The 22,613-nt window shown below is 40.6% G+C and overlaps 1 protein-coding gene across 1 annotated transcript in view; it reads left to right on the forward strand.

The window, feature by feature from the left end:
* The first annotated feature begins 551 nt into the window (after positions 1-551).
* The window catches only part of LOC309551208 (interferon-induced, double-stranded RNA-activated protein kinase-like), a 311,038-nt gene continuing 288,976 nt past the window's right edge, over positions 552-22,613 (forward strand). Inside the window, exons 1-2 of the mRNA XM_082251706.1 lie at positions 552-668; positions 4,501-4,624. Coding sequence (XP_082107832.1) covers positions 565-668; positions 4,501-4,624 — 228 coding nt within the window. The 5' untranslated portion in view covers positions 552-564. The remainder of the gene's footprint in view (positions 669-4,500; positions 4,625-22,613) is intronic.

A 22,613-nucleotide genomic window follows, 5' to 3' on the forward strand; every position in this document is an offset into this window, starting at 1 on the left:
ATTGCTTTAGCAAGGGTGTCCAACCTGCAGCCCAACACAAAATCGTAAACCTACTTGAAATTTTTTTTATTTTTTTGGGGGGGAATTTTTTGTAAAAATGCATTTACACTTAGCAATCACATGCGGCCACAGAAAAATTTTTACAGTATCTCATTACTGGACCTTTTTATAAATGTTATCTTCCCAAAGAAAAATATCCCACTCTTCACAATCGTGCCTTATTTATGTTATCAATTTTTAGCAGCACCTATAAAGTGAGGGAAAAAAGTATTTGATCCCCTGCTGATTTTGTACATTTGCCGACTGACAAAGAAATGATGAGTCTATAATTTTAATGGTAGTTTTTTTACAGTGAGAGACAGAATAACAACAAAAAATATCCAGAAAAACACATTTCAAAAAAGTTATGAATTAATTTGCATTTTAATGGGTGAAATAAGTATTTGAACAAGACTACCAATAAATGCCTGATACTTTTCAGTGAATTTTAGCAAGTTTAATTCATGGTTTTCAAAGTTTCATTTTGTTTTCTAATTACAGATTCCTAATTATTTTTTAACAACAATGGCAAAGATTAACTACAAAGGACTGCTTTTAAACTTCTGTTTGACAAATAAATCAACACCCAAATTTCTTCGGGAGTCCACTGGACCTCCTCATGACCGCAGGTACATTTGCATATATTTCTTGCATGCATATCTTTGGTACACTATTGTAATATCATTCTGGGTAATGTAGAAGGAGCGGAGAGCTGTAAAAATGCTTACATGCTTCTCATTTATTGGAAAATGCACAGGGCCCGATTTACCCTTAGGCATACTTGACACGTACCTTTAGGCTCCAGAGGCAACGAAGTGCCTTTTCCCTGTATATTTTTTGGCCACACACCTTTACATAACAAACTACATACTGTATGTGTCCTCCACACCCTTTTAAATAGTAGGCAAAAAATCTGGCCTCAGTTGCAGTGGGTTGCCACACTTGTTTTTAATTGTGGTGCAGTGTATACTTTAATTTTTCTTGTTGGGTGTATTCCACTGGCCAGGCACATTTACACATTCCCGAGAAATGAATAGGATAGCTGAGTAGGTGCCTGCACTTTAAACTTACATCAGTGTTTTTCTCTTAATGATGGAGTCTGTAAGTTTCAATGTTAAAGGAAGGTCAAGGCAATGTTAAAGGAAGGTCAAGGGGCCAACTTATTGTTAGATTAAGGCTTTAGCTTGTGGTAGGAATTTGGTCATGTTATGGTTCAAATTTCATGGCAAGGTTAAAGTTGAAGTACTAGTTTTCACTTATGTGCCTTTACAGAGGCCTAGTATATCTATCTTTGAATCCTTTCATGTCCAGGGATATTAAAAAATGATAGTTGTCACAATGAGTAAGGCTCCGTTCACATGTAGGCGTTTTGGGGCGTTTTTGGGGCGTTTTTCTGCTCTAGGATCAGCTCTCAAAACGCCCAACAAGACAAATCCTATTCATTTCAATGGCCCCTGTTCACATCTGAGCGTTTTGAAGCTGTATACAAAACGCCCAATGCTCAAAAAAGTACATGAGCTTCTTTTTGGGCAGATTACAGGCGTTTTCCATTGATCTCTATTGAATCTAAAAACGCCTGCACAAAAATCGCGGTAAAAATCGCGGTAAAAAACGCCGCAAAAATCGCGGTAAAATCGCGGTAAAAAACGCGCGAAAAACGCTACGCTCAGGTGTGAATGTAGCCTTAAGGATAACTGCATGTTTAGGAAACCAGTAAACAAGAGGTTAGAGACCCTCTTAAATGCCCTCTTTTCCCTAGTAGGCCCCCACCACGCAATTTGTGGTTGCTTCTATGGCAGCCTATCAGACCACTTTTGTCTGCACTAACTGCATGTCCAGAGATCTTAGTTGCAATGGAACAAATGCCCCAGTCCACAGTCAATTAGACCTTTTTCCAGTGGCCTTATGCTAATGTGTGAATGGCTTGGTAGATAGACTTTGTCAAATCTCCAGGATGGTCTCCATCCACTTATGCAGGATGCTATGGCTTAAATGCTCTCCATCCACTTATGCAGGCTCATATAGCTTAAATGCTGTTCAGTGGAACTTATGTAAGAAACACCTTGAACGGTTACCTTTTGAGGGTAAACTCATGTTAAGTATATTAGGTGGAACTTGGGGTGTAAGGTACTCACCTTTTTCTAGAAAAATAATTATTGACATTAAACCAGTAGCTCTTTTACTCCTGAGGTTAAAAAAGGTTCCATTCTTTCCTCTCAATCTCCAGTTTCAAATCTAGTCAGAAAGATTTCTTTTAAGAAGAAATGGCCGTCCAAACCGGCCAAATCTGGTTCTAAGCCTTTCTCCCTGTGATGGGGCATCCCCCATATGTCAGAGCGGGAGGACATCTGTTGGCCTTCTGGTTCCAGAAAATCTCAGATGTCTGGTTTCAGATTGTTGTTTCCAGGGGCTAAAAATTGAGTTTTGGCCTCCTTCCTATCTCATGCTTTCAAAATGTCCTCTCTCCCCACAAAGATGGGCTGCTCTTCTTGCAGCTACCATTTTGCATTTTTTGTCTCAGGGGGTCATAACTTCTTTATTAAAGATTAATTCTTTAAATTACTCAACTCTCTTTATGGTTTACAAACCAAACGCAGTCCAAGCCCATTCTGGATCTAAAGACTCTGAACTTTCTCCTATGGGTTCAGATGTTCCACATGGAAACTGCCAGATCAGTTACTGCCTCCCTTTTGTGGCAACACAACATCCTGGCAGTGTAGGAAAAACAGACGTGGTCCTTGGACTGCTCCATGCATCTGACCCACAAGACCCGACTCTTCCTGAAGTGGTACATCTCCATTCTGGTACTGGAATCAGGGTAACCCTTTCCCGTAGAAAGTTCTCACAACAGAGTCCAGTCAGTTGAGCTGGGGGGCAATGCTGGAATGCCTGTTAGAGCAGGGGACTTGGTCATCAGAGGAAGCCTGTTATCCTGAAACCTGGGGGGTTTTGGCTTGTTCTGTCAGTGCAGGACCCCTCATTTGCAAGGACACTAGCAAGATACAAATTGGACAATGCCTGTAAGCTATGGCCCACATCAACAATCAAGGAGGCATCAGAACTGGGCATTCCCAGCTCTGTTCGCTGTGCACATCCCAGGCATTGAAACCTGACAGGCAGACTTTTCAGTCATCATCACCTGGTAAAGGCCTAAGTTATAAGCTGTCCAACCAGAAATGTACTTCATGGGATGCATTCTGTCATTCCTCCAGTCTGGTCTTGATCAGCATCTGGCTTTGAGTGTTTTCAATGAGCAAATCTCCGCCTTGGCAATTCTGTGTCAGAGACTATTGGCCTCTCTTTAGTTAAGGTCTTCATGCAGAGTGTCACACATCAATCTCTCTGTATGCTCTTCTGTGTCCCTGTGGGCCCTTAAACCGGTTCTTTAAGTTCTTCAAAAGTCACCATTTTAATCTGTCAGGAATATTCTCTTAAATGACCTTACTTGCAAAGCGACCTTTTTTGTTGCTATCACCTCTGCACAGAGGGTCTCTGAGTCAGTGACCTTATCTTGTAAAGAGGCTTAGAGTAGTTGCAGTATATATTTCAGCCACTGCCTTATTTAGGCAATCGGATTCACTTTTTGTCTTCTGAGTTTCTATCAAGCCTTTCTTGGTGCACTGTTGTTGTGCTACCTACCCCTCAGTTGGACCTCTTTTGGATGTCCCATGGTAAAGACTAAAGAGCCTTTGTCCTGTAATGTATGCCTATAAAAATTGGATTTTTATTGGAGGATGGTACATGATACAGATCCCCCCCCCCCCCATTTGTTCTTGCAATCTTCCTTTTTTTCCATTATTTATCACATTTTAATATTTTGCTAATATTGCAAAGTGTCTGATAAGCCTTCTATGGGATAGCAGTGACAGGTCCTCTTTATGGAGACCCCTAATGTCTCACCTGTCACTAGTCCAAGCAGTTCAAGGACAGCGAATTCCCAATCTTCTTTTTAACCTGGCAGCTGTGCTGGGTTTCTGACCACTCCAAACCCAGAAGTGCACTTTCAGGTTCACTTTTAGTAGAAGGAGATTGGGAATGGATAGTTCCTGATCTCCTCCACCCTGGGCCATCCTAAATTCCTCCAGTGGTCCCAGGCTCACAGATAGGCCAGGTGAGTTTAGAAAAATGTAGGTCCTGCACTGTACTTGGGTAAGTTATTCAAATATTATTGAACCTTTGCATTAAGCATAAAAGCCAGGCAGCTAGCTTTTTCAGTTGGCAAGATAAGCAATGGCATGTTCTATGTTTTCCTGGGTACAGGTTTACTTTAAAGTGTCAGTGTAAATATTTTTAAAATACCTCTTGGGGACCTGCCTAGAAAGTAAAATTGCAAGAGTAGCTTATTGTACAATTTTGCTATTTTTATATAAGTATAATGGTTTATTTTAATTATTAAAAAAACAAAAACAAAAAAAAACAAACAGGCTGAACTAAGATCATTTTTGTTACCCATGCTCCAAGATACATTTGTAAAGTCTCTGTTGACGACAAATCGGTTGGTGAAGCAGAAGGAAAGCAAAAGAAGGAAGCAGAGAACAAAGCAGCAAAAAAAGCTCTAGAAGCTCTAGGATACGAAGGAGCTGAGGTAAGGTTTGGAGAAAAGCTTTGTATTGTGATCCTCATTTGGTTTCCTGCTTGGTGAATCTCATTTAGTGGTTGGAGATAATGTAAATGTTGACCATAAATATTTGATCTCTCTATCCTTAATTTACATTCCTCTGCACTTCTAGGTCTCTAGAGATTTTAGAATTTTCTAACTATAATATCATAACATTCACACTTAAAAAAACTGCAAATCAACTTGTTCTGAAATGAAAGACTTAAGCAGCTCAGAGATTAATCCGTTTTGTTCTACCAGTGGGTTGGACTAAAAGACTGACTTGATTCCCTCATCCACACACCCAATGTGGATGGATGATTCCTCCCCACTGACCAAAGTTAATGTTTTTAGGATGCATCTCTAACATCCAGCTTCTGTCCCCCCTGTCGATATAACCAACAGTTGCAGCAGTAAAAATGACAGCCAATAAGAGCTTTTTTATTACACAGCAGGAATGGCTGTCAAAATACTGCTCCTGCGTAAAATGTACTGTAGTGTTCTGTTTTATTAACTAATTCATATGTATATTAAAGTTGTGACCTTTAAAGTATGGATTAAATAGTAAATAAAATGACATCACTTACTAGTTAAATAATCGTTTTCCTATTTAACCCCTTTTTAACGCTAAGCCTAATCAGCTGAAATTGACTCTTTTCTCATCTTCTCCCTATAGCTGTTATTTTAATAGAATTTTGAAAATTATTGCCAGAGATTTAAAACAGTGAAAGGCACCACATCCCTGAAACAAATGGTAACTACAATAGGAGGGGGCAAAGTGGGACTTTAAAGGTGCAAATAATGGAGAAAAATCTGAATTCTCAAAAAATTGACATTTTATTTAACATATAAGATTAGGACAAAACACAACATCAATTAAAATGTTAAAAGCAAGAAAATGCACTCGATAATATCAACTCTACATGTTTCTCCATCTTCATAATAGCTTCTTCAGGAGTTTGATAGATATTTCTCGAGAGTGAACATTTCTAAATTACAAAGAAAAGACATGAAAATAGGACAAATATAATCAGACAAGGGCATATATCAATAGTCCTATATTGAATGCCCAAATAATTTCCATAAATCCAATAGATATAATATTAACAGAATGTACCTTTAGAAGAACCTGAACCTTTTCGTTTGCCGGGAGTGGAGATGATGTAGGTGCAGAGGCAAGGATGGATGGAGAGGAAGAGACTGAGATATCTGACCCCTTAGCGTTGACCCATAGAGAAGATGAAAGCCAAGCCGAAAATAACAACTAGAAGAAGGAGGAGACTGCAATATAGGAATTTAATTTGCATAAATATCCTATAAAAGGATAAAATGGATATTGTCAATTTTTAAATAATGATGTAATTACCAGTCAGCTCAAAGATGTAAGGATACCTCGGAAGGTGCCTTAGTAGCAATGATAACGGAAAAGATATCCCATCAGGTCAAGAAAGAGAGATAGGGTTCCTTCAAAACAGTAAAGAGAGTTTCATATATTCCATAGAAAGAAGTTGCCAACATAATATTGGTTACTGTAAAGGTAAAATGTAGAATAGAAATACCATTTACCCTGGTGGTCCAGTATAGTACACATCCGAATCCTAAAGTCTTGTGTAACAATCCTATAGGAATTTGTTAACTTCAAAAGAGTCTTGAAATGGTCTAATCCAATGCAAAACTGCATGAAAGACAAAAATGCACAGAAGAGAGGGATTTGAATCGCCATGTTGGAATCATCAAGGAATAGGAAAGAAGGCCAAAGAGAAGAAATTCCATTACCGCATGTGTCTCCAGACAAACGTTATGTTCCCCGGTGGTCTAGTGGATTAATGACCAAATGCGCCGGCATTTATACATCTCCTCCACTCCCTCGGCGTCTGACGTCACCGAGGGAGTGAGAGCGAGGCAGACCCAGCCGGCCAACCGGAGCCCAATACGGAAGTGCGTCATTAAGACGTCGAGGAAAATAACATCCGGTCCGGTCGCCATGTTCAAAGCTGTCAGCAAGGAAGTGAAAAGGGGAGGAACAAAGGCTGAATAGGGGAAAAAAAGACTATTCCTCCAAGCAGCACAAGAGGTCCCTGAGAAATAAAATAAACATATTAAGGAGAAGTACCTATACAAAATAAATGCCAGAGACTATAATCTAGCACAGATGCATACAGTAAACACTGTGATGGATTTAATAGGAACTACGTCACATACAAAAATCCAAAATAAGAATATTCGAAATAGAAAGAAGATTGATTAATTAAATGTATTAGCCAAATAGTAATAAGCAAAAAGATCTTTTTTGGAATACAATTCTGTAGGGCTCCAGTAAAGGACGGCAATGGGAATAGGGGGCGGTGTCACTACTATCCAGGTCGGACCAAAACGCCTGGAAAAGATGTAGGGCACCGCGGGTGCCCATATGGGCAACAAAAGTTGGAGCAGGAAATTTATACTCAGTCCAGCAATCCTCCCACAGAGATGGAAAAGCTTTCACCATCCCGACTGTGCACCCACAGTCACATTCACTTACCGGCAAGGATCAGGAAATTGTTATAAATTTGATTTAAAAAAGGATCCTCTGTTCAATTGTGAATAGATGGACTACATCTGAAAAATATAATGCAAATGAGCTGCATAGAAAAAGATATATCAACAGATAATGATACACAAGACAAGGAAAAGGACTTATAGCATATATAACTAAGTCCAATTTATTAGTCCCCTCCTCAAAACTTTTTGGGTGAGGCTAACAGTAATAAACATTGACATTTCCCTAGCCAAGAAAGGGTTTGAAACTAATGGATTCATTTATACCAGGATACTGAGTGGCCGATAAGTTAAATATCCACTTAGTTTCTCGTTGCAATAAATTTTTGTCTACACTTCCTCCTCGTTCATTGAGCGGAATGTGTTCCAAAGCAAAAAAAGTCATCATTCTATCATTGAAGCCATGATAAAGACCCATATGGCGACTAATGGGACTTTCAAACTTTTTATTTTTCACAAGTTTAACATGATCACGGATTCGATTAAAGAAAGGTCTTTTTGTTTTTCCAATATAAAAGGCTTTACAGCTACAGTACATTATATATGCACAACACCCACAGTTTGGCAATTTGCATAAAAGTTGGGTCTATGTGTTTTGCCATTTGGGAGAGCGATTTCACTAGTGTTGGATACATACAGTGGGTACGGAAAGTATTCAGACCCCCTTAAATTTTTCACTCTTTGTTATATTGCAGCCATTTGCTAAAATCATTTAAGTTCATTTTTCTTCCTCATGAATGTACACATAGCACCCCATACTGACAGAAAAACACAGAATTGTTGACATTGTTGACCAGTAGTCATCTTTTCCAGGCGTTTTGGTCCGACCTGGATAGTAGTGACACCGCCCCCTATTCCCATTGCCGTCCTTTACTGGAGCACTACAGAATTGTATTCCAAAAAAGATCTTTTTGCTTATTACTATTTGGCTAATACATTTAATTAATCAATCTTCTTTCTATTTTGAATATTCTTATTTTGGATTTTTGTATGTGACGTAGTTCCTATTAAATCCATCACAGTGTTTACTGTATGCATCTGTGCTAGATTATGGTCTCTGGCATTTATCTTGTATAGGTACTTCTCCTTAATATGTTTATTTTATTTCTCAGGGACCTCTTGTGCTGCTTGGAGGAATAGTCTTTTTTCCCCTATTCAGCCTTTGTTCCTCCCCTTTTCACTTCCTTGCTGACAGCTTTGAACATGGCGACCCGACCGGATGTTATTGTCCTCGACTTCCGGTTTCTGGTCTAACCATGTGACGCCGTCGCGTCTTAATGACGCACTTCCGTATTGGGCTCCGGTTGGCCGGCTGGGTCTGAGTCGCTCTCACTCCCTCGGTGACGTCAGACGCCGAGGGAGTGGAGGAGATGTATAAATGCTGGCGCATTTGGTCATTAATCCACTAGACCACCGGGGAACATGACGTTTGTCTGGAGACACATGCGGTAATGGAATTTCTTCTCTTTGGCCTTCTTTCCTATTCCTTGATGATTCCAACATGGCGATTCAAATCCCTCTCTTCTGTGCATTTTTGTCTTTCATGCAGTTTTGCATTGGATTAGACCATTTCAAGACTCTTTTGAAGTTAACAAATTCCTATAGGATTGTTACACAAGTCTTTAGGATCCGGATGTGTACTATACTGGACCACCAGGGTAAATGGTATTTCTATTCTACATTTTACCTTTACAGTAACCAATATTATGTTGGCAACTTATTTCTATGGAATATATGCCCATAGAAATTCTCTTTACTGTTTTGAAGGAACCCTATCTCTCTTTCTTGACCTGATGGGATATCTTTTCCGTTCTCATTGCTACTAAGGCACCTTCCGAGGTATCCTTACATCTTTGAGCTGACTGGTAATTACATCATTATTTAAAAATTGACAATATCCATTTTATCCTTTTATAGGATATTTATGCAAATTACATTCCTATATTGCAGTCTCCTCCTTCTTCTAGTTGTTATTTTCGGCTTGACTTTCATCTTCTCTATGGGTCAACGCTAAGCGGTCAGGTATCTCAGTCCCTTCCTCTCCATCCATCCTTGCCTCTGCACCTACATCATCTCCACTCCCGGCAAACGAAAAGGTTCAGGTTCTTCTAAAGGTACATTCTGTTAATATTATATCCATTGGATTTATGGAAATTATTTGGGCATTCAATATAGGACTATTGATATATGCCCTTGTCTGATTATATTTGTCCTATTTTCATGTCTTTTCTTTGTAATTTAGAAATGTTCACTCTCGAGAAATATCTATCAAACTCCTGAAGAAGCTATTATGAAGATGGCGAAACATGTAGAGTTGATATTATCGAGTGCATTTTCTTGCTTTTAACATTTTAATTGATGTTGTGTTTTGTCCTAATCTTATATGTTAAATAAAATGTCAATTTTTTGAGAATTCAGATTTTTCTCCATTATTTGCACCTTTTTAAAGTCCCACTTTGCCCCCTCCTATTGTAGTCACCTGTTATTTTAATGATAATTTTTTTTAAATTGCTATCTTTTTAACATTGCTGGATTCTCTGGGAAGGTTATTGTATCTTGCAGTCTTGGTGCTAATGTATGTATGTGTACTAAGCTATCTAAGCTGCTCTTTTAAAAGCTAATCTATGTTATACCAATGCCTTGAATGTCACAACTTTCTGTCTTGATTTGTGTTTCAATACATTAATGAAAATGATTTAAAGCAAAATTGATATCTTTTAAGTTGTAATCTTTTATTTTATTTTTTTCATCTGCTTTGTTTGTTGCTTTTTTTCACATTCCCCCTGCTATCTGGCCCCCCCTGTGTCCCCCGACCCAATACAGCGCTGTCAGCTTCCCTTCTCTCCTCTCTCGCTGGCAGTTGAAGGCACATCTGGGGGGAATGGTGTGTGTTTTTTTTTTTTTTTTCAGGATTGAGAGTGGGGAAAGGGGCCAGTAAATATGTCATTTACGCTGGACCCTTCTTTTTGTAAATTAACCTGGTCAGTACCGATAACTTACTGTGTTCATTCATAACTGAAACATAGTAAGTTGTGTTTACAGGAGCCCCTGTACAGAGCACTTTTTGTTCATTTACTGTCCAGTGCAGCTGAGGCTGCAGAGAAAGATGGAGGAATCTATCTCCTCAGTCCCTTTCTTTGTCTCAGTAGTGAGACCCTCGATATTTCGCCAAAGGGGACCCCAACAGCGATGTGAAATAAATAAAAAAAAATATAAACTAATTGTAAAAAATAGTTTAAAAAATTAAATGAATAGGGAAAAAATTAGGGGGTAATTGTAACGCTCCTGCGTTTTATGTATAATGTGGATTTTCAGCTGCAGAAATATTCCACTTCAGTAGTCATGTAGAGAAACGCTGAGACACCATTCCCAACTCTCAATGACTCATCATGTGTGGAGGATCTCAATTCAACAATTAAATACACACACTCAGTAAGATGTTTCCTAGAGTGGCTTATGTATATAGTAACACAGTGATGATAGGCTGAAGAGACAGGTTGGGTAGAAATGGTAGATAACAGACACTTGAAAGGAAATGTTCTTGAAAGTAAGATAGTAGCAGATGAGATGCAGATAGGTTTAGCAATCATGTATGGTAGCAGATGACAGAGTAGCAGGTGGACATACAAGAGAGATCAACCCAGTGCAAGAACAGGTGGTAGTAGGCTCAAGAGCTAGCAATCTTAGATAATGCAGATGTAGTAATAGTCCTTAGTATGCAGAGCTAGATAGTGTAAGCTTTAGTATGAAAGTTATAGAGGTTTCCCCTACGGGGTACTTATCACTAATAGCAATGTAGCAGAGGAGAGGTTCGGCAAGAGCGGATGATCCGGTAGCGGGATACAGGGATCAGCGCAGCGTGGTTCCGACAGCGAGGTAAGCTTGCAAGCATGAGAGCTTCAAGACAGGTTAGCATCAAGGCACAAAGCAGTTTGAACGAACACATGTGAGTGAGAGCCGGCGATCTAAATAGCCATCAGTCCGGCGCTCAGTGATGACAGCATCAGTCTTAAAGGTGTATGCGCACCTTACCAAAAGAGAATGGTGGGGCGCATACACTTATGAAAGAGTAATAAGGGTACCCAAAGGTACCAGAACATTACAGTACCCCCCCCTTAAGGCCGGCTCCTGAAGGCCTCTGGAGCTGGTTTGTCTGGGTACTTCGCATGAAAATTGCGGATTAATCTAGAGGCATGTATGTCAGAGGTGTTTAGCCAGGTGTCGTCTTGGGGCCCATAGTTCTTCCATCGAACCAAGTACTGAAGTCTTCCTCTGTGGATACGAGAATCCAGAATCTCTTTTATCTCATATTCTTCTCCACCTTCAACTTGTACAGGAGGAGGAGGTGGGATAGTAGGCCTTATTCCTTGGTCAGGAACATGGGGCTTCAGTAGCGACACATGGAAAATGGGATGTATTTTGAGGTCTATTGGCAATGTAAGCTGTACTGCAGCTTTTCCAATAAGTTTCTTGATTGGGAAAGGTCCCAAGAACAGAGGTCTAAGCTTTTTGCATGGGATTTTCAATCTTAAATTTTTTGTTGAGAGCCAAACGAGGTCCCCGATAGCGTACTGAGGAGAAGGTCTTCTGCGAAGATCATAGTACTTCTTTTGTTGACTATGAGCGTGTGCAATAGTAGTATTAAGCAAACCCAGAGAGTCCTTTATTTGGGTAAGATAGTCTGAAGCTACTGGGTTATTTGAAGGAAGGATGCGTGGTGGAAGAATAGAGGGATGAAACCCATAGTTCAAGTAGAACGGACTCTGCTTGGTCGTACTGTGGGTTGCGTTGTTGTAGGCAAATTCTGCCAGAGGGAGAAGATCCACCCAATCATCCTGTTGGTAAGAAGTGTAACAACGTAAATATTGCTCGATGCATTGGTTGACTCTTTCAGTCTGTCCGTTGGTCTGCGGATGGTAAGGAGAAGTGAGCTTCCGCTCGATCCGTAGTATGTGACATAGTTCTTGCCAGAACTTGGAAATAAATTGTGATCCACGGTCAGACAGAAGAGTTTTTGGGATACCATGTAACTTAAAGACATGTTTCATCAGGAGTTCTGCCGTTTGTTTGGACGAAGGTAGTCTGCGAATAGCAATGAAATGTGCCATTTTTGTCAGATGGTCCACTGACACTAAGATGGTATTAAATCCTTTGGAAGGAGGCAATTCCACTATAAAGTCCAAGGACACAACTTCCCATGGAGTTTGGGGTATTGGTAGACTGCATAGTAGACCGGATGGTCTCGTAGTGTCAATTTTGGACCTGGCACAGACATTGCATGAGGAGACAAATTTTTGTATAGATGTTTTCATGTCAGGCCACCAGAATTGCCTGGCAATCAGATTAATAGTCTTTGTCATACCCATATGTCCTGCCATTGGCACATCATGCGATAATTCCAAGATCTTGGTGCGTATGGTAGGTGGTATGTAAAGTTTGTCGTTGTAGTAGAGGAAGCCTTCTGCATCAGTATTTAGTTGTGGTGGGGGGTGAATCCAAACTTATACCATGCAAAACCTCTTCCTTCAAGGAACGGACAACTCCAATAATGCGTTTGTGAGGTATTATAGGAACGGAAGGGATTTCGAAGTAGTTTTTGAGATGGGAAAGTTCATCCTGTGAAAGAGGATAAACATGACCGAACGGCAATTTGCTATTTGGGAGTAGATCAATGCTACAATCATAGTCTCGATGGGGAGGTAGTGCTTGAGCATTTTTCTCAAGAAAAACCTCAGAGAGATCCTGATAACATAGTGGTGCAATCTCATCTGTCACCACAGACAGGATCTTCCCGAAAGACGGGAGGTTACACGTACCCTCGCAATAGCAAGAGAGGAAGGTCAGGGTCCGTTCCTTCCAATCTATGGTTGGTTGATGTGTGTGCAACCAGGGAAGTCCCAAAACAATGGTAAAGTGGGGTGAAGATATTAGATCGAAGGTAGTGGTCTCCATATGAGACCCGTTTGTAGTGACTAGGAGTACCTGTGTCTGATCAGTGATCGGACCAGAGGATAAAGGAACACCGTTAATAAGACTCACTGAGACAGGTTTAAGTTTAGAAATAATAGGAACTTTATTTAAAGCAGCAAAACGTATGTCAATATAATTTCCACAAGATCCTGTGTCAATCATGGCCTTAGTAGTAATCCTGTTCTGGTCCCACTGTAATGTCAAGCAAACAGAAAGGTAAGGGTTAGTGATTGAAGTTGTCAATCCCCCTAGGAGGACATGTGAACACTCACCCTTCTTTTTGTAGACTAGGGGACAGACGTTTATCTTGTGATCCGGGGATGCACAGTACAAGCAGAGATTACCAGATCGTCTTCTGGCTCTTTCCATAGTTGATAGAGGTGGGCGTATGGTTCCTATCTCCATAGGAACGGGGTCATCGGCCGAAATCCGAGAAGAACTGGATAATGGCATTCCCATTTTCTCAGCCTTTCTTTCTCGTAGTCTTCTATCTATGGTGATACTGAGTTGTATCAATGCATCCAGGGTTTTTGGCAGATCCGCTCGGGCGAGCTCGTCTTTAACGGCCTCTGATAGGCCAAGCCTAAATTGGGTTTTCAGAGATGCATCATTCCATTCTGAATCAAGGGTCCATCTCTTGAATTCTGCGACAAAGTCTTCTACAGGTCTCCCACCCTGTTTCAAGGATCTTAATTGAAGATCGGCAGTACTCTGCCTATTGTGATCATCATATAGGCTAGTGAGTTCTGCTAGGAACAAGGCATAGGAGTTGAGGCCCAGGCCCGAGGATCGCCTGTTAGGTAAGAAATAATAGTACAAACCTTAATGTGATCAGTAAGGTAGGTACGGGGTTTTAGCAAGAAAAGTAACTCACATGCGTTTTTAAATTCGCAAAGTTTTTTGCGATCGCCTGTAAATACCAAAGGAGGATTTATTTTGGGTTCAGGGGACTGAGCAGTGGTAAGTTGTGTCAGTCTAATTACCTGCTGCGACAGAGCCTGATTGTCTTCTTTTAATTCAGCAAATGCGTGTATTAACGCAGTTACTTGCTGTTCTAATTGTGTCATCTGAGTGGTTATTTCTGCTGAATCCATTTGTGGTTCGTTCAATCTGTAACGCTCCTGCGTTTTATGTATAATGTGGATTTTCAGCTGCAGAAATATTCCACTTCAGTAGTCATGTAGAGAAACGCTGAGACACCATTCCCAACTCTCAATGACTCATCATGTGTGTAGGATCTCAATTCAGCAATTAAATACACACACTCAGTAAGATGTTTCCTAGAGTGGCTTATGTATATAGTAACACAGTGATGATAGGCTGAAGAGACAGGTTGGGTAGAAATGGTAGATAACAGACACTTGAAAGGAAATGTTCTTGAAAGTAAGATAGTAGCAGATGAGATGCAGATAGGTTTAGCAATCATGTATGGTAGCAGATGACAGAGTAGCAGGTGGACATACAAGAGAGATCAACCCAGTGCAAGAACAGGTGGTAGTAGGCTCAAGAGCTAGCAATCTTAGATAATGCAGATGTAGTAATAGTCCTTAGTATGCAGAGCTAGATAGTGTAAGCTTTAGTATGAAAGTTATAGAGGTTTCCCCTACGGGGTACTTATCACTAATAGCAATGTAGCAGAGGAGAGGTTCGGCAAGAGCGGATGATCCGGTAGCGGGATACAGGGATCAGCGCAGCGTGGTTCCGACAGCGAGGTAAGCTTGCAAGCATGAGAGCTTCAAGACAGGTTAGCATCAAGGCACAAAGCAGTTTGAACAAACACATGTGAGTGAGAGCCGGAGATCTAAATAGCCATCAGTCCGGCGCTCAGTGATGACAGCATCAGTCTTAAAGGTGTATGCGCACCTTACCAAAAGAGAATGGTGGGGCGCATACACTTATGAAAGAGTAATTAGGGTACCCAAAGGTACCAGAACATTACAGTAATTCACACCAGTTCTCTGGCCAAAACAGTATGTGACTGGGGCAACCTATTACTCTTGCATATTATAACCAGCATATTATAACATTAAAAAACTGTACAGGCCACAGCACCCCTGTGACCCTCGTTTGCGGCTGCTTCCGGGACGCTATGCGTGTCAGCGGCTGGATCTACGTTCCAGTGGGGCGGAAATGACGTAACCACGCACGATGCGTTTCGTCACCATTGACGTCATCAGGAGCGTGATGGTGACGAAATGCGTCGTGAGTGGTTACATAATTTCCACCCCACTGGAACGCAGATGCGGCCGCTGACACGCATAGCGTCCCGGAAGCAGCCGCGAACGAGGGTTTTGTGGACCCTAATCCTTTACTTGCTCGTATATCAAGTTTTTATGTGAGTACATTTACCTATTTTTAATGAAGTATTTGATTTAAAACGGTACATCACTATATGAGGCCTTCTTCTTTCATATCATCTGGGATACTTGCCTACCTATGATGGATGGATATATGAGGCTGTATTAATCCCATTGAATACATATTGTATGTATGAGAGAGATGATCCAGGGATCCTTTCCATGAGCCCAAAACACAGAAATTGTCTGACAGAGGAAACCCACTAATATCAAAAGGCTGGTTACCCCTGTAGGGGTACCTAACTCTGGTGAGTGTGGGATATATTGGAGGGTGCACTATTCCTTCACCTGGCACCCTGCACCCAGATCACCTTGACTACCACCCAGCAGAATTATTGAAGCATTTTTTGCACTTATCACCGTTTTTTTGAACTTTTAGATCATATATTTATTGTCACTTCCCATGAAATAGTTATTTATACAGATTCACTTCATCACTTATATTATTTATTCCTGTTATACACGGTATCACTCATTTATCATTATAAGCACTTTGTAAAGTGCACATATGCACGGAAGCACTCTTCATTTTATCTCTTATATTAATTCCTTTGTATGTAGTTTCTGGTTTTTCTTAGCTTAAACCAGACATATACTGTTTACTTCGGAACTTTATATTTATTCCTTTTATATCACTTATACTGACCACATTTTATTGTATTATTATTGTTTATTATTGATTATGTGCGATAAGATTTTATGAGTATATTTCAATTATATTTATTTATTACTTGGGTGTGAGAAACCCCCCCCTCCATTTTTATATTTACACATAGGCAGCGCCACCTACCTCATTACCCCTTACACTTATTGATATAGTCTTTTTGACTATATTTTGAGGTTGGCTGCAGCCTCGCCTTTTTATCCATTAGCGCAGAAACTTTTACCCAGTTTTACTGTTCAAAAAGGAACTAGTCAAAACAAGAAAGTTTTTTTCATCTATTGATTCCATAGAAAATCCATTTGTTTTTGCATAAAAATTTTGCCAAAAGAAAGCCTAGACCCTACTCTCTATATCCCCAAATTGTTTATATTATTTTATTATGACTATTGACGTTATCACCACCAAAAAAAAAAAAACAGGCCCATAGAGTAAATGCAAATTTGCTTTCATCCATAAGGGTATACAGGTACAAGAACTGAAGCTGTTAAAGTAAACCTGTGCCCAGACCAGGGCCGCTGATAAGCCAGTACAAATGGCCCTGTTGTACCAGGCCCTGTGTCCTCAGCTCAGCAGGGGGGCCCAGGCAGCCTCAGAGACAATTAGTCTGGTAGTCTGCGTGTAAAAGCTTGCACCAGTGGCAGAGCTTCCAGCGCGTCCAAGTCCCACCTGTCAAAATGATTGGTTGCTGGGCCCATCTAGCATCCCAGCAACCAATCAGGTGCATGGAGGCCCCGGCATAAGGAAGATGTAACTTTCTCCACAAGAGCTACTCCACCTCCACCTTGAGTGCTGTGCTTCCCACTGACAACGGAAGGGCTGGGAGTCTGAGGAGACCTGCCATCTGGACCGAGACACTGCTAACATAAGTGAGCAGAGCTCTTGCCATAGCTGCACACAGAGGGGGGAGGGATCACACAGGTGTGTTCTAGAGAGAGGGAGGACAGGCCTCCCTATAGCTATTTACATTGACTGCAACCACACCATCCACATTACTTGCCTGCCATCTCTGACTGTCTCCTGTATGATGCCTGCACTCTCTGACCGTCTCCTGTATGATGCGTGCAGTCTCTGACTGTCTCCTGTAAGATGTCTGGCGTCCCCGACTGTCTCCTGTATGATGCTTGCAGTCTCAGTCTCTGACTGTCTCCTGTATGATGCCTACAGTCTATGACTGTGTCCTGTATGATGCTTGCAGTCTCAGTCTCTGACTGTCTCCTGTATGATGCCTGCAGTCTTTGACTGTCTCCTTTAACATGCCTGCAGTCTCTGTGCCGGGGGGGGGGGGGGGTTTGGGGTGTGACACTATGGTTTACAGCACCAGGTGACACCAACCCTAGTGACGCCACTGCCCCCGCTCTGCTGCTCTTACTAGCAAGGGTGTAATTGCTATTTTTTGGGCCCTTCTCTGATTTCTGTGCTGGTGCGAGTGGAGGGTCCTTTTTTAGCAATTTCGGGCCCATGTGTATTCTTGGCCCCGATCCGCATGGTGGTTTAACTTTAAGTCCCAGCCGCCTGCCGCTGCGGCTGGCTATTTCCTTCCCTGGCAGAGTGATCTTCCTACGCTCATCTCTGAGTTAGGCCGGAGACAGAGAGCAAGTGGCTGTGAGGTGGGGGCGGCAGCAAGCAGAGGCAGCTGACAGTCGGTTGTGAGTTTTATACTGTATTGCACTGCACACTGACTGCACATATTTACTATGGATGGTAATATGGCATGGTATGGTGATTGTACTGCGCTCTGCACATATTTACTATGGATGGCATGGCGTGGCATGAGAAATTATCACTTGAAGACAAACCTGCACTTTGTTTCAACATGGGGTCTGGGGAGGGGCCAGGAATGGGGCTGAAGGTGGCCCTGTCAGGTAGGCTATACAAGCCCATGATTTCTATCAGCGGCCCTGGCCCAGACTATGAACATAAAACAATTGTACTAATCAGTAGAACCGCTTAAGGCTTTATGTACACTTGAGCTCAAAAATGCCTGTTTTACAGGCGTTTGATGGGGTTTTTTTCTGCCTCTAAACGCCCCTCCATGTTAGCCTTTTTGCCGATGCACACATAGCCATTTACAGTTTAGAGTCAGAAAAATAACCCATCACTTGTGCATTCAAAATAGGAGCGTTTTGCCAAAACACGCATAAACGTGCCTAAGTGCTAGAATAAGCCAGCCACAATGAATTAATATTCTTGCCAATTAAATAGATGAATGCCTAAGCACTTGATGCTCCTAAATGTGCCTAAATAGGTGTGCAAAGCTTCTGCATTTTTGAAGCTTCTGTTTTTCTGCCAGGAGAAAACATTTAAAAAAGCAATCTTGTGCATGAAACCTTAAGACAAGCTCTCATTTACCTCTCTAGTTGCTGTACTGTGAAGTAAATAATTCTTAAAGATTACAAGCTGCAGTTTCTAAATCAAGAAAAATACCTTCTTGTATTAAGAGGTATAGACTACAGAGAGAGATGTAATTTTGCCTCTGTACGAATCATTAGTAAAACAGACCTCATCTGCAATATGTAGTTCAGTTTTGGCTACCAGTTTACAAAAATAACATTGGAGAAAGTGCAGAGAAGGGCAACCATACTGATGGGAGGCATGGAGGAGCTCAGCTTAAAGGAAAGATTGGTTGAAAAGAATTTGGCCTTTCTTGAGATGAGGCGATTAAAATGTTACTGAACCCAGAACCCTGCATTCACTATATCTGGTCACCCACAGTACACATAACATGGAAATGCAATAGTTTTAGTAGATATAAACTGCTAAATACATTTTTTTATCAGCAGTTTCAGAACAGTCTTGTGACTTCTATCAGTGCCTGGTTAAAGCTTGTAGGAGGAGTTTTCATACTGCTCTAGCTGTCCTATGAGGATGCAGGATCCCCGGCCCTGTCACGTTACCCTGTAGTTTTGTTTGTATACTCTTACCTCCTTTCTGCAGTGCTTCAACCTTGCTGCATTTCACATGTGGTGTTTGGCTTCTCTGTTCACCCTTGGGCGTCGCCGGCTCCACTGTGGGTTTATATCCTTTTCCTTTCTATTACTTCCTGGGTTACCTCCCTGTTTACTTCCCTATATATATACACGTGCTCAGTGCAGTCCTCCTTGCCTGAGCAACTTCACTGTTCTCTGAGCTCCCATCTGTATACCCCTAGGCTATAATATCTGATTTCCTGTGAACTGACCCTGGCTTCGTTTCTCCGTCTATGTGCGTTTCCTGCCTGTCTTGACCTCGGCTTGTCTCTTGGATATCCTTAAAGTCTGCTGCTTACTCGGCACACGCCAGCGGTCTCCACATATTCAGCTGGGCCTACCTAGGGGCCGCAATCTGGTTCCCCATGGGGCTTAGATTCCATGCCCTGGGGAATCCTGAGCTGGGGATCTATAAGGGCTCACTATCACAGACCTGCTGACAGACCCTCTGTCTGGACAGTGCTGATTGATCCTGTGCTGATCACATGCACTCTCCCAAGAAAAAAAACTCTCTAGCAATACACACCAAACTGAGCATGTGAAGCTTGTCCCCTACCCTCAGTACTATCCGGAGATGAATTGGGGACATTAGAAGAATGGGGGATCAGAGGAGACCGGATCAAACAGCCTTTTTCACAATGCAGAGGCTTAAGCCCTTAGGTTCCACATATAACAAGCATGCTTTACTGCATATACACACTGATTTTACTGTTGCGGGTTTGGTTACACTTTAAGGGGGTATATGACCACTGTGTGTTAATACATAAGTGGTCCAGCTAATGAACTTGGTGTAGTTTTATTCACTTTTAAGCCATTACAGAAGACACAGGGGCACTCTTTACGTTTGGAGAAAGAGAGATATATAACCTCCACATATAGAAAGGCCTCTTCACCATAAGAGTTGTGAAGATGTGGAATAGAATCCCTCAAGAACTAGTTGTGGCCAGTTTAGTAGATTATTTTATACAAAATCTGAATGCATTCCTAAATGCATAGTTAGTACAAATGCAAATGCATAATTAGTTAGTCAGGTTGAAAAAAGACACAAGTCCATCTAGCCCAGCCAATAAAAAAACAAAAAGAAAACACAACCATACAATCCCATGTACACAATCATATACCAACAGTTGATCCAGAGGAAGGTGAAAAACCCCAGCAAAGCATGATCCAATTTGCTACAGCATGGGAAAACTATTTTTTCCTGATCCCCCGAGAGGCAATCGTATATTCCTGGATCAACTTTACCTATAAATATTAGTATCCAGTTATATTATGTACACCTAGGAAAGAATCCAGGCCTTTTTTAAAGCAATCCACTGAGCTGGTCAGAACCACTTCTGGAGGGAGTCTAGTCCACATTTTCATGCTGTTACTGTGAAGAAACCTTTCCGTATTTGAAGATGAATTTTCTTTTCCTGTAGACGTAAAGAGTGCCCCCTTGTCCTCTGTGATGATCCTTAAGTGAATAACTCAATACCAAGTTCACAAAATATAACTAGATGTTATCATTTATGGAAAATAACACCAGAGATTGTTGATCCAGGGAATATTGCCACCAGGAATGCAGAATGAACTGCACTCCTGTGATCCACAGGAGAAATACAGCCAAACAAGCTTTGGCTGTACTTCTCCTTTTAAGATTTCTGTGCCTCTATTGTAAAATTTGAAAACAAAAATTTCAACAATGCCCATAGCTACAGAGGTGAATGAGGGTTTGTTTTTTTGGGTTGTTCAGAACATGTAAAGAGTGTTGTATACAGTAGTGTAGTTTGGGAACAGATTATTTACAAAATTATATTAGTGGCCAGAAATGACTGATTTCTCTCTAACCCCTAATATCTTCTCCTGCAAGTAAAATTGGTAGAGGAGCAGACTAATATTGCCCACATATTATGTCAGTAATTTGTGTATAAGGAATTAATAGCTAACAATATACATTGTTACAATATTGTTACAGTGTATTTTGGTTAGCTTTTATGTGCAGATCAAAAATGTGTCCTTTTTTTTGTTTTTGTTTTTTATTACAAACTTTGATTGAAAAAGAATTATTATTATACATGGATCATATGGAATAATTGTTGTAACATGGTAGTCACATATAAGCATGACTTTAAAGAAAATGAAGGTTTACATTCCATAACAGTGAATAAACCATCTTTGGCATCATCATGCGTGTTATTCTTTTTGCTTATAAACGTCCATGTTGAATGATCTTTTTCATGTATTTTAATCATGAAATAATAACAACATAAAAAAGAGAAATAAAAAGGAGATAGAAATGAGTAAAAATATTCCATAAGATAAAGGAACAAAATTAGGGTACAATGTAGTATAGTATAAGCATGTAGTATAGTATAGGCATGTAATCTATGCATTCAGCGTATTTTTGTAAATTATTATTATAATTGTTCTAATTAAACAGGATTTATATAGCGCCAACAGTCTGCACAGCGCTTTACAATATGAGGGAAGACAATACATTTACAAGACAATTCAATACAGGAGGACTTAGAAGGAGAGCCTGCTCGTTAGAGCTTACAATCTAGAAGGGAGGGTCAAGCGAAACAAAATGCAATAACTGTGGGGGATGAGCTGATGGAGAAAAAGGAGTAGAGTGTTAGGTGCAGCTAGGATAGGCTTCTCTGAAGAGGAGGGTGTTGTATAATAGCTATGGAGGGGTGTTCTAAGGCTAAAGCGAATGGAAAGGGAGAGAGGGGGCAGCCCTGTCCAGTGCTTCTTCCAAGTGGGAAAAAAATCTGAATTAGAGCCTCGGATTTTGATTTGGGTTTTGGGGTTGTTGTAAAGGGCTTTAAATCCATATAGAAATTCATCCTTGAACCCATATCTGGATAGTATAATTTCCAAGTAATTCCAAGAAACGCTAACATTATCCAAACCTAAAAGCAATACATGGTGGTTGAATTTTTCTGCGTTTTGAATAATGTTAGTTGCCAGTCTAACATTATCAGTTATTTGACGGTTGGGAATGAAGCCAGATTGATTAGGAGATTTTACATTTGGGATAAAATTGGTGGATTTATCAGAGAAGATCTTGCTAAATATTTTGAGATCATTATTGCTAACCAAAATTGGTCTAAAATGTTTTGGATGTGCTAGATCTTTATTAGATTTGGAAATTGGAGACATGTTTGCTAATAGCATTTCTTCTGGAAAAGTGTTTCCTTGTAATATATGATTGAAAAGCTGTGTTAATTTTCGGGGTCAGAGAAGAGGAGAATTTCTTAGAATATAGAAATGAAATATAGAAATGAATAACCATCAGGGCCTGGAGCTGAGGACTTTTTAAGTGACCAAATTACAATTTCTACCTCTTCATTATTGATGGGGGCATTAGGCATATCTAATTGGGAGGAAGATAGTTTCGGGATAGGTAAGTTATCAGCCCAAGTTTTATAGACTTGTAGAAATTGTGTCATTAGGAGATGAGAGAAGTGTAGAATATAAATTTTCAAATATCTGTA

The sequence above is a fragment of the Pelophylax lessonae genome (assembly GCF_965119305.1).
Source record: "Pelophylax lessonae genome assembly, chromosome: 3".
NCBI classification, from domain to species: domain Eukaryota; kingdom Metazoa; phylum Chordata; class Amphibia; order Anura; family Ranidae; genus Pelophylax; species Pelophylax lessonae.